The sequence below is a fragment of the Hypomesus transpacificus genome, chromosome 2, assembly GCF_021917145.1.
Source record: "Hypomesus transpacificus isolate Combined female chromosome 2, fHypTra1, whole genome shotgun sequence".
Classification (NCBI taxonomy): Eukaryota; Metazoa; Chordata; class Actinopteri; order Osmeriformes; family Osmeridae; genus Hypomesus; species Hypomesus transpacificus.
The window spans coordinates 3,512,728-3,528,867 of record NC_061061.1 but is presented as its reverse complement, the minus strand read 5'-3'; the positions used below and the strand labels follow the sequence as shown (position 1 = coordinate 3,528,867).

The window sequence follows — 16,140 nt, the reverse complement described above, 5'->3', positions numbered from 1 at the left end:
GAGAATTTGTCGTGTGGTGGAGTGTTTATGATTGAAAGGGGGCTTATTACTTGAAAGAGGAATTATTTACTGTGTCGTCTGAGTTAAATTATCAGGGCTTGGAAATACAGTGACTTGCTAAAGTAGGCAAATGGCTTGTAGAAGATAACATTTCATAGTAATTTCAGTTAATCAAACAGCTGCAAGACCCAGTGAAATGTTATAGGCTAGTTAGCAAAATAACGCTAGCATCGCTAACAACATTACTAATTCAACATTGGTAGTGTAACCGAGCTCTTTGTAAGTTTGTTTTAGATACATATGATCGTGTGGACAATAAGACACGGACGCGGTCTCTTTTCATAACTTGTTTTTTACCACTGCTTTTCTTGACATCACCTTCGAACAGCCCTCACTGAATTCAGGTAATAATTTCTGCATCAAGCCTACGGCAACTCCGGAGGGACAAAACACCCTTGTCTGTTGTCACATAGAAAGGTCTGCTACAGTAGGCTATCCTCAGGATTTGTAAGCTAGCTAAACTTAAACTGTATCTAAAATATTTTTTTAGACATAACAATGGATTCTGCCACTAAATTAGTGACTTGGCTTTATTTCTGGACATACCATCCACAACCGAAGTGTGTTACACAATGCTGTAAGATTGCCTATACTCATGCATTGCTGTTGGTACTCAGAATGCCCTAATGCAAGCTGAAAAGCTACTAAGTTAAGGGCATTAGTTTAGTTAAATAAGAGTTGTTTGAAGTTCTATTGTTGTGTTTGTTCTGTTTTGATATGTGTAATACTATGGTCTATAGGTTAAATAATTTGAGTGTTCACCTAGATTGCAAATGTTGTCTAGTTAGATCGGTATCCAAGCTGTCCGCCACTTAATTGCATCTGGGCAGGCGCAACGTAATGTTCATAGCTTAAAAGTGCAGTATATACTTCACTTCACATACACACAGGGTTCTTTCCGGGGGTTTGCGGCTTATGGGGGGCCTCAAAATTGTTCTTTGCCCAGGGCCTCCAAGTACCTAAAACCGCCCCTGAGCGCGTGTCAGTGCTATTCTTCGACATAGACCCCGGAGCCATTGTCCGCCACGGCAAAATCAACATAGAGGAAACAAAATCATCAAAAACAAAAACTGCTAAAAGAGTAGCCTTCAAAAATATCTATAAACCTCTTGTCCTGACACAACGACAAAGGGCATTCGGTCATTTCAGCTCAGCGTGAGAGAAAAATGCATTGCTTCTTGCACTTTCTATGTCTATGATCATCACTATAGGAAAACGCGCAATTGTAATTGTTCATCAATTCCTGTATCATAGCAATGAGTACGAGACTGTGGCGAATCCGGTGTGCAAAATTGATTTAGTTTATCATTTCTTTGTCGTGTGTGTATGTCTCTATGTGATATATATATAATTATTGTTTGATGGAAATAATTTCAGCTGGCTCAGCCAAAAAATATTAGATGGCGGCTCAATTTGGATGACAAAATTATTAGCTGGTTTTGGCTGAAACTTAAATGGCGCCGCTTGGCGGTGGCTTCGTATGGAAGGCCTAGTGTATGGAAGGCCCAGTGGGCAAGTAATAAGACGCCCCCGTGTGTCAACCACGCGTAATTAACGCCGACTTGGCATGGGGCGTCTTAATACTTGCCCACTAGGCCTTCCATACGTGTGCACGCTTGACTGCATGTTCCTATTGTGGCTGGCTAGGGGTGCGTGTTTAGTGGCGATTTCTTTAAGACTACAGGGGAAGCTCAGATTCTCCTAAAATTTCAAAAGAATTATGGTCAAATATTTACTATTGTGTTTACATTTAAAATGCGTTAGAACACGTTGATATCGAAGACGAGTTCTTTCAGAATCAGCGAGGGTGAATTCAGGTATATTGGGAAATTGTTTTGAAGTTTGTCTTCAAGTTCCAAACATAACCCAATAAATGAGACATTTCTGAATTCCTAAAGGTATCCACATTATTTAAGTGTAAAAAATAAGTCTTCATGATATTTTATGAATGCATGGCTCACTATTTTAGTGGAGTTGACAAAAAACTAATTTTAAGCAACTTGTTTGGTAATTTGGGACACAGACTCATGGGTGTAGATTAACGTATTGAACAATTAAACATAAAAAAAAAACATTTTAATGGATTTGTTAGACATACATATGACTTTAAGGTTGTGCATTATGTGTTATCTTCTGATTTGGTTATATTTAACATATTATTACAAACATCAGATATAAACAAACATCAGATTTAGACTATTGACTAAGATAAATTAGGCCTTCAGCAGGAATACATTTAATTCATATTTTGTAGAATCAAATTATGTTTTCATGAATTCAACAGGTTACAGTAATACACAATCAACAGCACACAAATTCATCAATATGCAGGAACTCACAAACATTAATAACGGATTATTTTCTTTCCAGAAAACTAACTTCATCTGTTCTATCTAGGCTACTAGACCTTGAGACTAGGTCTAATTAAAACATTTCCAAACATGTATTTATCAATTCATAAAAGTGATCAACTGACACTTGTCCTGAAATGGTAGCCTAAGCATTCGAAACCTGGCCATTAGGCTGGGCCAGAGACGTTTGGCCTTATTGAAAACAAACAAACAAAAAACATTTTAAAAGATATCCAGGTCTAGTCATCAACAATTTAATTGGAATATTACAACATTACATTGGCCTATGAGAAGTACAGTACGTGGGCTTCAAGCTCATTTTCATTTAGTTGTGCTAACACAGCTGTAAAAACTCCTGGTTCTGCAGCACATAGCAACATGGCACAAGGTACAACTACACTGTAAACTGTTAATGCACAGATGGTGTAGCTGTCAATCAGGAACTGATCTTTTCGGTGAATGCTACAGCAGCTGCATAAAAGCCATGTGTCCGATAAATTATAATACCAACAAAGCAAGCAAGTAAATAAATTAAACACACAAATACTTATACTACTAATACAATTGTATTGTTAAAAAAACAAACAAGTAAATGTGTTCAAGTCTGTTTCACCCCTCCAGGGAACACAACCCCTACACACTGACATTGTAACTCTGGGAGCGTTTCCGGCAGGCCCTGCGGAACCACACCCAGTAGAGGATGACCATTAAGAGCCAGTAACACACGTAGGCAACAGAACCGTATATCAGAAACTTGGTTTCCTCAATCTTAGCTGCACTGTTCCAGTCCTTCTGGGTCTCCTTGTAGATGGTGAAGGACAGCCCACTCAACAAGATGGCCGCCCACACCGACAGGGGGAGCAGGGGCATGTAGTTCCCCGCCTTCTTGAGTCTGCCGGAGGTCCCCCAGCTGCTCTTGTTCATGGTGAGGATGGCAAAGTACTTGGCAGGCAGCAGGCTGGTCATGTAAAGGGCGGCGTACAGGGACATGAACACCATCACCAGGTCTTTTCGCAGCACGCAGGCGTATGCTGCCTTCACCAGACCAATCAGCTGGATGCAGCAGAGGACCCAGAGGATGTTCCACAAGGTGCCCGTCCAGAATAACTGGATGATGGTCGCCGTGACGAAGAAGGGGAAGATGCCAGAGACGATGGCCTCGTAGGTCATCCAGAGGTGGTGCTTGTGCCACCACATGGCATTGTACAGCCATTCCCGAAAGTAGGACTTGGACCAGCGTATCTGCTGGCTGAGCCAGCGTAAGAACTCAGCAGGAGTCTCCGTGTAGCACTTGGAGCGTGCGGTGTACCTGACAGGAGGAGGCGTGGAGAGGTAATCAATGAGCATCAAAATAGTAAACGAGCACAGCGTGACATGCTCTTTCTTTCAGTTTTTCAGCCCTGCAATATCTCGCAAATGGGTATAATTGGCCAAAGTGGACTTAGGGAAATTGATTCTGAGTTCAATTTAAAAGAGAGATGATGAAAATAACAGCCTGTGAATAATGCGGGTAAGCTACATCACTCGTAGCTTGTCAAGCGCAGTACTCACTTAGTGGCGTAGCCCATACTGAGCATTCGGTTGGTGAGGTGCCTGTCATCCCCGAATGTGCAGTGAGATCCCAGGAACGTCTGATTGTACCAGGACTCTAGAAACTGCTGTAGAAGGTCATTCCTGTACAGTCCTGAGGTAAACAAACAGGAAAAATCAGGAAAAATAGGATGAAGAGTAATTGGGAATCTGTTTATGACCCGAGTCACTTTTATTCCTTAGGTTTTGATGCAAGTTGTATTAAGCTCTCATGCAAACATCATGTCGTCATATTTTACTTTATCATGATAACGTCTTACAGTACGGTCAAGTGTTAAGATTCTTTCTTACCCAGGGGCCCGCTGATGCAGGAGACGCAGTTGAAGAAGGATTGGCAGGCCCTCTCGATGTTGAAGGCCATCCAGTACCTGAGGCTGCTCATAAAGCTGATGTAGGAGTCCTTCAGGTTCAGGATCATCACGTCTCCTCCCACCGCACCGTAGCTGGGGTCACTCTCCAGCACTTTGCACAGCTCCAGTGTGGCCAGAGTATCCAGCTTGGTGTCAGAATCACACACCTGGGGGGAGCGGGGAGAGAGACATTGGTGAGGAGGAGGAACAATGAGGGAGTCTGGATTCTATCGTGTGGTTTCGATTGGTTTGAAATGTGCCATTGTTCTACTTGCTTTGACACTATCAATCTTAGGCAAAGACAGATTTGGACGGATTCTCCAAAAGCAGAATCTCACCTGTATGTAGTCTACAGAGGATCCCAAGGCCTTGAATGCTGTGTACATGACCTCCCTCTTCCCGCCCCACTTCTGCATGATGCACACACATCTCCTGCTGTTGATCAGGACCTCCACCTCCCTCCTCTGAGGGTCCTCTCCCATCCCAGCGTCTCCCCCTGGTCCGTTTGCTCCGGCCACACCCCCTTCTCTGGTGGGGTCCCAAGTGTGGTAGTTGTTGCTCCACACATAGCAGCCAGGATCCTGGTCGGCAAACACCTCCTGGAACATCTCCATCATGTACAGGTCGTCCTCTGAGTTTCCATCCACCACCATGATGATCCGTAGCAGCTCCGGGGGGTAATTGAGACCCCGGATGGAGTTGAGGCACTCCCGGAGGTAGGCCGGGTCCTCCTGGTAGGCGGAGATGGTGAGGCCGATGGTCTTGGTGAAGGTGCAGGCTGCTTTGCGGGCTCTCATGCGCCGGTGCTCCACGTAGGCAAAGATGCTCTGGAGGATTACACTGATTCCCATTAGGAGGCCGTAGAAGCCAAAGGCGATGAAGCCGTACTGGGACGACACCAGCTGGAAACCCTGTACGTAGGCCCACACCATCACCCCGAGGACAAAGAGGGCGAAGAGGAAAGTGAAGAAGGCACGGACTATCCAGCCCGCTCTCCTCAGCAGTGGTTTCAGATCCATTTTGTTTCCTTTGAAAAAAAAAACAGTATAAGAGTGTGGCCCTTAGAATATCTAGGTTCTGTTTACTTACTGAAAAATAGGCAGTCAAATTAAAAGATTGTAACCAAGCAAACTTTCTATCTTTTAAAGATTGAGTAAAAACATGGTTTGATGCAATATTTTTCTGGCAGGATTTTTTTACTGCTCTAGCCTGATTTGTACTAAAGTTGACAAATGTTTTATGACTTAATTGAAAACAAGACTACTCATTCTTTAGACAACTATCATCACTGTGATTGCTGGTAATAATGTGATTGGGACTGTATTATTATTCTTAATATGAATATTGTATTATAAGGTTATTATTACAGGTTTTCAATAGCTTGAACAATTGTAATTGAACGCATTGTTTTTGTTGCTGTTGTCTTTAGTTAGGCACATTATGCACTCCACTTAATGCATTAGGTATGTTCATTTCCCAACTCGAAAAAAGATTTGTTCATTTTACTTAACGGGATTCACGGGCTTGGCCTGTCGGCCGAAAATAAATCGCATTTCAATAAAAGTAACTGCTATTCCGAATCCAAATGTCTGTTAAGAATATTCAGGTTTATGAGTAGTTTTTTTTTTATTGATCCAGTAATAGCTTCAAAAACAGCGTAAATGCAATGTCCGCTCCGGAGGTAGAATAAAATGCCACGACAAACTGTGTGAGCGCCCCTTTGATAGTCAATGCAGTAAAGTTCAATGACACTGTTATCGGGATCCCCCTCAAGGGGCCCCTTTCATGATCTGTGCTGCTGGCAAAATACAAAACCTCGTCGGTCAACAGTCATCATGAAGCGGAATTATCAAAAACAGATACTGGTGGGTTAAAGAGTGATACTAGAGTGATAAGAAGTCCTAGTGAATGCTTGATAAGTAGACTATAATACAATAAATAAATAATGAATAAATTATTAGGCTAAGTGAAATTTTCAGCGCACATTAAACCTGTATAATAGTACCACCAAGAAATAGAAACTACTTTCACCCCTGCGTAGGCCTATACGGGGGCCGGTTCTGGTGGGCCAGTTTGGATCAGAGACCAGGGCCTATCTTTCCTCCCAGTAGTCCCTGCCGGTCCGTGAAAATATGTCTTACATGAAACCGGTGTGTGGGGCAAAAAAGGTTAATGGGACCGCTGCTTTAATGGAACTGTGTCTATGCATAAAAATACCTAATGCATTAAGTGGAGTGCATAATGTGCCTAACTAAAGACAACAGCAACAACAACAGTGCGTTCAATTACAATTATTCAAGCTTTTGAAAACCTGTAATAATAACCTTATAATACAATATTCATATTAATAATAATAATACAGTCCCAAAAACATTATTACCAGCAATCACAGTGATGATAGTTGTCTAAAGAATGACTAGTCTTGTTTTCAATTAAGTCAGAAAACATTTGTCAACTTTAGTACAAATCAGGCTAGAGCAGTTAAAAAATCCTGCCAGAAAAACATTGCATCAAACCATGTTTTTACTCAATCTTTAAAGGATAGAAAGTTTGCTTGGTTTTCTTTATGACGGCTTGATGAGTATTTATGAATTTATCCTCCACAATTGAGAAAATAATTTAACTAAATGTTGAGTAAATAATGTGTAATTACCTTCTATATATCCAATGTTCCTTCGTTCCTGAAATTTTCTTGGCTTCCCCTCTTTGTAACTGCCTCTTTGGTCTGGCAACTTGTGTGAGGATCATTGCTTTATAATCTTGAGGACACTTGAGAATGACAGTGAAGCCCATAGTAAGTCGTCAGAGCAATTAACCTACGTGTGGGTGAGTAAGCACATCAAGGGAGTCCCATAGCCTGTACCCTTGGCAATTCAATAATCACAGAGAACACAGAGAAATTGTTTCTCAATATGTCACACAATGTCTTGCCCTAGGCAAGGTTTCACCTATCTACTGTGACGTCATGAGAGGCTGGGTCCTGGAGGGATGCGACATTCCCCAGAAGTGGCTGCAGCGCTGAGCAGCTGTGGCTCCCTCTGCTGGGGGAGTCGGGAGCTCCATCCCTCCCTCAAAGAGGGGCATTCCCCCACACCTGGAACTGATCAGACCCTGATGATCAAAAGGGTTTGGTTAAAGAGGGAGAGCCACAGTTAGGTGGAGAAGTGGGGTTTGGTGAGGAGAAGGATTCCTGCGCCTATAAGAGGCGCCGTATATGTTTTTTTTTAAATCCTATGTAGGATTTGGTAACGTTTTTTGTTAATTGTAACCCCTTATGCTGACATTTGTTTGCCTCTACAGTCTTTCATTGTAAGATGTCAACAAGATTCTACGAGACGTTTTCACTTGGCTTTATCCAATGTTTAGATATGTTGTGGTATTTATGCATATTTGCACCGTTTGCTCATGTTACAAAAGAATGTCAAAAAACTTGTAATACATTTTTTGTTTGTCTTAATGTAAGTAATCAACTCAGTTATTTTCATGGTGATATCTAAAGGTTAAAAAAAAATTCCTATTCACATGAGTGATATTTGTGTCTTTTTCGAAACTTTCCCCATATGAGATTTTTGGGACATATTGAGGATACAAAATCAGTTGAGTTTGCTTCTGTTGAAATTTGTCCTAGGTTGACCCCCATCTTGTTTTTTTTTATTCGCTTTGGTACTATTTTCACAAGTTGGTGGTAAAACCTCACAACTGTTAGTACAAAACCCAAAGCAGATCATCAAAAAGTCATTTCAAACATGTAATCACATGTTCAATTGACAAAGTACAATGCACAAAATACACAATCACTTTTTCACCACACCTAATCAGTGTGTCATTAAAAAAATACCTTTCATGTTAAGTCATTCTCTTTCACAATGCAGTGCTAAAAATACTTTTGAAATGCTTCTCATCTCATTTGCGTAAATACATTTGACCAACTCTTAATCCAACTGATCTTAATGGTTAATCACCGAACCGTTTGGTAAACCTATATATTTTCATATCAGCAATAAACAGTATATCGATTTTGAGAAGTACAGAAAATAACATTTGTTTTTGTACGAACATATAAATTAACCACACATGATGAATACTCGTTATTGCTACTTGATTTCAGATTGGGGTAACCACAATTGGTCATTAAATATACGCACTGTAAAAGTGGGGGTGTAAACACTGTAAAATGTTTTCAACATGGAGCAGGATAGACAGCAAGGAATAGGAAGAGCTCGTGGACAAGGGATCCGTCAGAGAGGTTGGCATGGGCACCAACAGAGAGGTCAGAGAGGTTGGCATGGGCACCAACAGAGAGGTCAGAGGGGTGGGCATGGGCACCAACAGAGAGGTCAGAGGGGTGGGCATGGGCACCAACAGAGAGGTCAGAGAGGTGGGCATGGGCACCAACAGAGAGGTCAGAGAGGTTGGCATGGGCACCAACAGAGAGGTCAGAGGGGTGGGCATGGGGCCTAAATGTTATGTTTTGTTCTTTTCTTTAGTTACATTATAGAAAGTATAGTAAAAATGAATTTCCCCAAATGATTGTAGACGATGTCTTCATTGATCCTTCACTTGATTACACATAGGATGGATATTTAGGAAATTATAGATTATGTAAATGTGAGTAATGTAAGTGTATGTAAATATAAATGTGTAATCTGTCTTTTACATAGTACTGTACTGTAGCATATACATTTCAGCACTTTTAAGGCAGATTGGAAACATGTATCTTGCATTGTTTGCTGTTGGATGAACTAATTGTTAAAAGTACGAAACCGAAAGAAGATCATACTGTTGTGTTTCGGTGATTAAACCAAATGTTCCTATTACATATTACAATAATCTTGGGTTTGAAACAATGATTATGTGGACTGAAAGCATTCCATCAGGTTTTGAAAGAATGACTAGCTGCGTTACAAGTGTGATCAGTTTGGATCTTTGTACTAAGAGTTTTGAAAATGTACACTTTACTTGTGAAAATAGTACCAAAGCGAATGAAAAAAACTGTAATCCAATTTGTTAATGTTTCATAGTATTTGGTGTCAATAGATCTCGCTACACTGAAACTTTTATGTTTTAAACTTGGAATATTGTTTGTATAAAACTATGCAATAGTAGAGATGCAACAGCTACTTATAATTTTTAGCAGTAGTATCAATTGACAGTTAGATCACTGTAATGTAAGGAAATTACAGACATTTCAGATGTTATGTGTGAATTTGGATTTTGAAATGGTGATACTTTGATCTTTAGTTTTGTCATTTTGAACAGATGATTATAGTTCAATGAACAAATGATTTAAGGTGTATGTGTAAGGTATCCAACCAAAGACAATGATGGTGCACTTCTACATAGCCATCATTGAGTCCATCCTCACCTCCTCCATCACCATCTGGTACGCTGCTGCCACTGCCAAGGACAAGAGCAGACTGCAGCGTATCATCTATACTGCTGAGAAGGTGATTGGCTGCAATCAGCCTACCCTCGAGGACCTGCACACCTCGAGGACCCTGAGGCGAGCGAGGAAGATTGTGGCCGATTCCTCCCACCCTGTTTCAACCACTCCCCTTCGGCAGAAGGCTGCGGTCCATCAGGAACAAAACCTCACACCACAAGAACAGTTTCTTTCCTTCCACTGCTAGCCTTTTTAACAAGGCCCCAAACTGACACTGACACTCTGTCACTTTACCTCATACACTCTGCCCCTTTAACATATTCAGTGATATTTTTATTCCATATTGTCAATATTTAATATATATTGTATTTTTCTTTTATTTCATATTGTATAGCTCTGCCAGTAGTTTATTTTATTTTGTTGTACATTTTCTATTTTTTATTTTTGTTCATTACCCTATGCACCTGCCCAACCAAAGTAAATTCCTTGTTTGTGACCACTTACTTGGCTCAATTCTGATTCTGATTCGGTCTGGTTTCCCTCTGTGCAGGTAACTGTTACTGAATGTGTACTTTTGTTATGTGAAATAGACAATGCATCTAAAAACATGTATTGCTATATTTTGGTAAAAACAACCACTATAAGATCACAGTTAAACAAGTTAATAAAAATGAGCAGTACTCCTGATAACTGCTGTGGGCTATTTATGTCTGTCTGCGATGTTGACGTGCTTGTTCTGATTCGGTCTGGTTTCCCCGTGTGCAGATGCAGCTCATACACACGATGTAGTAAGACCGTTCCGTGGAGGACCGTTACACATGCATATAGGTTTGTGTTTTCTGTTTTCTTTTACAACCGTTGATTGGGGTACTGTGGAATTTTTTTCCGGGATTATCAATCTAAATTATTGCACACTGACTAATAAAGTAAATTGTTAAAGGGGTCATTGATTGCAGAACCGAACTTACCTTGTCACAGTTGAATAACGACAGATCAGTGGGTAAAATGAACATACAGTGAACCTCAAAGTCCATTGACACCTCTTCCCTATGTAAATCTCACAATTAAAAAACGTAGCCGTAAAACGGTAGTTTTTGAAAAATCCCCCGTTGAGACATCACAACGGGGCTCCACATTTTTTGGCTTTGGTCTGTACCTTTGTCACGCCCCAAAATTTGCTGTGCGCTGCTTTGTGTACTTCCATAGAATTACAAAGAAGAATGTTTTTCTAGCATATTGAAAATGGACCACGGTCGGCGGTAAATGCAGTGTTCCAGGCTGTAAAGGGAATGCTGAGACTTTTCAGAGTCTTCTTAAATGGTGGATAGTGACAGGTCCCTCATCCACCGCTTCATCAAAATAAAATGACATGCCATGTTTGACGTGAACGATAGGCTACGTAGGTCGAGGACCTTTTAGACCTTTACTTCGTTGATTAAAAAACAGACACCCTCTGAACACATCTAAATGGACGTTTTTGACATTGTTTAAAATAAATAGCCTACTATCAATATATTATCCAGTAGCCTAACTTTTTTACATGGTTTTTGTCTCTGGGAAATGGAAGGGATGATTTAGGTTTGTTTTGCTACTTTTAACAATTATATAGCTATGATAATTATACTCTAATAATTTTGATTGAGATATAGGCCTATGCCTGATGCCCAAACATTTGAAATCACAAACTACCATAGCCATAGCTACATTTAACGGCTATGGTAGCCTATGAAAGCATTGTTCATCAAGGTTTAATGTATTAGGCTAAATGCTGTAGCCTATGTAGGCTATTTAAGTAGATTTTCTATAAATGTAGCCTATATTGAATTAATGAGAATAAGAAAATGAGAATGTCTGTGGTAAATCATCGTTTTCCCGCTGGGTCAGTGTTACCAGAACGTCTGGTTGCAAGAACACGGTCTAAGCCTGACAATTAGCCTGACCCAGACCAGGTTAGTTTTGAAGCATAAGTTACTATAGTAACCGAGTTCGAACAACGTTTAGCTAGCTTTATGGAACCAAATGAACTAGAAATGAGTCAGACTAACAGACATAAATCTGACTTATTCGGTAAACTTGCTTTATGGAACAGGCCTCCGGTGTGGTGTTGTAGTTTTTCTAACTTCACTAGTTGTTGCAACAACATGTGAAAAAAGTTTTCTAGGCCAAAAAGAATGCACCAATCAACATCAGCTGTTTTTCTGATTAAGTTTTGTCTGAGGCTGACAGAGGTTTTCTGAGGCCGTTTGGTTTGAAGCCGTATCAGCTGATGACGTTTCGCTCGAGTGTGATGACCTTTGGTCCATGACCTGAGGCCTTTTCGTTTGAGTCTGACACTTGAGTCTGAGATCTGATGTCCTGAAATGAACACCGTAAAACAGACATAAATAGCCCTACACAACGCACATGTCTCTGAGCCCAAAATTAATGACTTATTGGATGGCAAACAAACTGCATTCATTTCTAAATACAACAAACAACAAAAATGCTATGAAATTAAACATTTTGTGGTGGGCTTTTTGGCTAATATCATGCGACTTAACTGCTGTGGATAACCCATAATTCATTACTTGACTGCGGCACAATGTGAATGACGCAAGCAAACAGCACTGTTTCCATTTATGCAGGAATTTGGACCAAACCTAAATAGTCCAGTCATTTTTAGCCGAAATGGGGGTCATCCTACACACCTAGGGCAAATTGCAACAGAAGCAAACTCAATTGATTTTGTATCCTTAATATCCTGAGTAAGGAAAAAAAGCCACAAAAAATCCCACTGGGGGAAAGTTTAGAAAAAGACCCAAATATAGCCTATTCATACATGTGAGGTAGTGTGGCTCAAACGTCCAGGAAGGTGGTAGGCAAGCAGACTCTGTAGACAGGGGAGATTTGCAAAAGTATGGATTTAATAAAGATGTTCTTCATTCCAAGAACCAAAAGAAAACAGAAGCAAAATAAACCAAAATAATTAACATGTGTAAATTAGTGATTTAGAAAGAATACAATACTGTGCTGACAAAGCGGTATCAACCTTTCGAAACAATTGGTACCGACACAAACATGCCAAGCGTGGCTTCAAATGGGCAACAGAGAGGAGACATAGGCCTATTTATGGACGCTGTAGAATACATTCATTGACAGAGCCAGAGATACAAATAGATTGCCAAAGCTAGATAGACAGGGATAGATACAGATGTGAGATAGTAGGTGTACACAAGCACATAGCCTACATCTTTCTCTAGTTTTACCAGCCTTCAAATGTGGCCATCCCTTTCCCGGTTGCAAAAGCATATTCCAAAGCCTTAACCGCTAGCCTACATTATCATATAATAATGTATTCATTTAGCATATACTTCCACTAAAACGCGGTGCTCGGCTGCGATCTCACTATGTCTTGGTGAGGGGCAGTGTTCTTCCCACTAGGCCATACTCAGTTGGAATATTTGTGTAATTAATATTATAAGAACCTAAAAATAACTTGTTTATAATACAACAAGATATATGATAACATATTTTTGACACTTGCAAATCGAAACATTTGTCACATAACCTTTATTTATCAAGTTGTCAATGACTATTGTGAGACTGACGTCCCGAGGACTTGACGTCACTTGATTCCTTCCAATGCTTGATACAGTCCCCATACCTTAAACTGACCAGCAGATGTCCTTTTGGAGACGATGTATCGAACGCTTCGAAAACGCAATACCTTTTCGAGACAATTGTGTCAAATAGCTTGTTGCTTCGGAAAGCTTTGTTTCCCCCATCACTAGTGTAAATCATAATAACTCAAACAAAATTACCTGGTTGTAGCAGCACAACCTTCCCCCCTCTAAAGCAAACCTTCACTGGCTTTATAGGGTGGGTCCCCTACCCCTCTTCAGACCTCCAAATGCGGGTGATCTCACCCCTCTGATGCAACGGTGACATACATGAATACACACAGAACCCCCCCTCCACTTGGTTCAACTAGTGATGTCATCCCTGACATCACCTCAACCATAAAATCAGAAAGTGCTGGGCGGCCCCCTCCCAAACCGAAGTTCTGAATGGTGGATCTAAATAAAGAACTGTGAGTGTGCAGAAATTAAACTAACATTTGCTCAGTCTGTATCTGTGTCTGTGTTTGACATTAACTGAAACCAAATACTCCCACATAAACCTGGTAGAATACGTACATACGCAACCGGTACAACTCACCAGACCTCATGGCCCTAACATGACAAGTGGTGAGTACAGGCGTGTTCTCACCCACTTCGTCACAATACACCGCTCAAGTTTCCGTGAGTCGTATCATTGATGTATATTACATAGAGATAAACCCTATAATTGCACTATGAATCATATGGTTCCTTAGATATCATGTGAAAATATGAATACAGGGTGTGACAGAAAGAATGTAAAATTAGTGGCTCCCTTTTACATCTGACTCAAGGATGTAATCAACAAAGGGAGACGTGCGCACAACTAAACTACCTACCCAACCAGTAATCTAACTACTTGGCCCAACCCTAGTAGTTAGATTGTGCATGATAATGTACAAGCTAATTTGCATAAATACCACAACATATCTAAACATAGTGAAACCCTCCCACTATGGGTGTGTGATATGCATTACGTTCTATATAGATTATTCAACCTACATTAATAAAACTTACCTGGTGATCAACTACAACTTATTGGGAACATCTGGATGTGTGTTGAGCTGTGGTACGACTATTATTAGTGAAACGACCCAGCCCCAAACCCCATCTCTGCATCATAATTAATAAAGGCTGGTTTAAAGTATAGTCTTCCTGCATCTATGTATTAATGCTCATGGGTAGCCTAAATGCGTTCCATTCAGACCTTAACATTAAGTATTTTACTGTGATATCTAAACAAGATTCAACAAGCCATTTTTACCTGGCTATATCCAATGTTTAGATCTGTTGTGGCACATACCGAATTACGCCCATGTAATACATTTTTAGATTCTCAATTTGTCAGCAACCCTCAGGCAATGTTGTGTGTCAGCTCAGAAATTCAATTACCCGGGTATGTCACATAACCTGCTTTCTGGAATACCTCCCAGGTGTCCGACTTGGCACACTGAATTTAAGTAGGCTAAGAAAACATTACAAAACTAAAGATAGTCTCTAAATGATACGATCATCTTATTTTGACTAAAACATAAAAACAATATTACATGATGCTCAAAAAAACTGTAATTGCGCTCAAATGAATGCGAAAACAATGTGCACGCTCAAATTAACTATTGATGTCAGACTTGCGACCCTGATCTGTGAGTTGAGCAAGGGGAGTTTCAATAGCCTAGTAGTGCATTGTGCACAGCAAGCTTGAACAAAAAGGGATATGAATTAGAGGCCTGTGCCCAGGGTCGGACTGGGACTGAAAAACAGCCCGGGAAAAATTTAAACAATATGGTTTGGAATGATATTTGAATTTTCTAATGTCGAAATTACAGCAGCTTACAGCTACTTGCACCTGGCGCCTCTGGTATAGGCTACAGCCGCATCTACGGGCTGCAAACTCTCTCCGTCTTTTGACGGAGTAAACATGTATTCTATACTTCTACATTGTGCAGCATATGCTTGCTGTGCACGTTGTTTTTCTCCTTTCATTTTTCTTTCAATTTCTTGGCTAAACAAACAACGATGTTAGCTGAAATAGCTCCAACGATGGCTGTACCCGGAAAACGATTGATTTTTGACCAATCGTGATCTTCAAAATGGACGGACAAGTGCACCGTTCAAGTTTACACGGGGGAAATGCCTACCCCCACCCTTTGGATTTTGGATCGCTCCAGTTAAACAGTTGAATGGTATTAAGGCCGTCGCTAAAAATGAACGTGAACTGATAGGATTTTTTTTCTTGATTAGTGCCGTGGCCGTAGCGGCCGTTTGTTTGACCGGCCGTTCGAGTCTCCCGATCGCCAGTCCGACCCTGCCTGTGCCACAGTAGAGTTTTATGTCTAACAACGGTTAACTGGTATGTGTTTCAGTCATAGACCTTCCACCGCCACGCAGAGAAAAACTCTTCAATTGGGTTGAGAAAAGGGCTATGTGGTGGAAGGCAAACATTTAAAGTACAAATTGCTGGTTGATGTTGAACCATTCTCGTATACGGACACAGCGATGAAAGCTGATGTAATAACCTGATCTTCGTCAGTTATTTTGATTTTCATCACTTGTTTGTATTTTTCTTGAATTTGAAATATGTGTCAGTTTTTTGGAAATGTCACTTGATGTTTAAGATGTACAGTTATATATATATATTAGTGCTGTCAGTTTAACGCGTTATTAACGGCGTTAACGCAAACCCAAATTAACGGCGTCAATTTTTTTATCGCGCGATTAACGCTCTTTTTGGCCTAGCAAACTTTGTAGTTTTTTTTCACATGCTGTTG

General features: G+C 40.5%; 1 protein-coding gene across 1 annotated transcript; it reads right to left on the bottom strand.

Annotated features, from left to right (window-relative positions):
• Positions 1-2,179: 2,179 nt before the first annotated feature.
• On the bottom strand, positions 2,180-7,083 carry LOC124479491 (hyaluronan synthase 1-like). Its single transcript, XM_047038257.1, has 5 exons — positions 7,005-7,083; positions 4,690-5,378; positions 4,293-4,518; positions 3,963-4,095; positions 2,180-3,720 (listed from the first exon to the last, which is right to left on the bottom strand). The coding sequence occupies exons 2-5, from the start codon at positions 5,368-5,370 to the stop codon at positions 3,045-3,047; spliced, it is 1,716 nt and encodes a 571-aa protein (XP_046894213.1). The 5' UTR covers positions 5,371-5,378; positions 7,005-7,083; the 3' UTR covers positions 2,180-3,044.
• Between the last annotated feature and the right edge of the window lie 9,057 nt (positions 7,084-16,140).

Excerpts from the sequence above, each read along its gene's own strand:
- LOC124479491 (XM_047038257.1), bottom strand. The coding sequence starts at position 5,370 with ATGGATCTGAAACCACTGCTGAGGAGAGCGGGCTGGATAGTCCGTGCC. Across the intron at positions 4,096-4,292 it reads CTGCATCAGCGGGCCCCTGG|GACTGTACAGGAATGACCTT; the intron begins GTAAGAAAGAAT and ends TGTTTACCTCAG. Across the intron at positions 3,721-3,962 it reads AGTATGGGCTACGCCACTAA|GTACACCGCACGCTCCAAGT; the intron begins GTGAGTACTGCG and ends TCCTCCTGTCAG.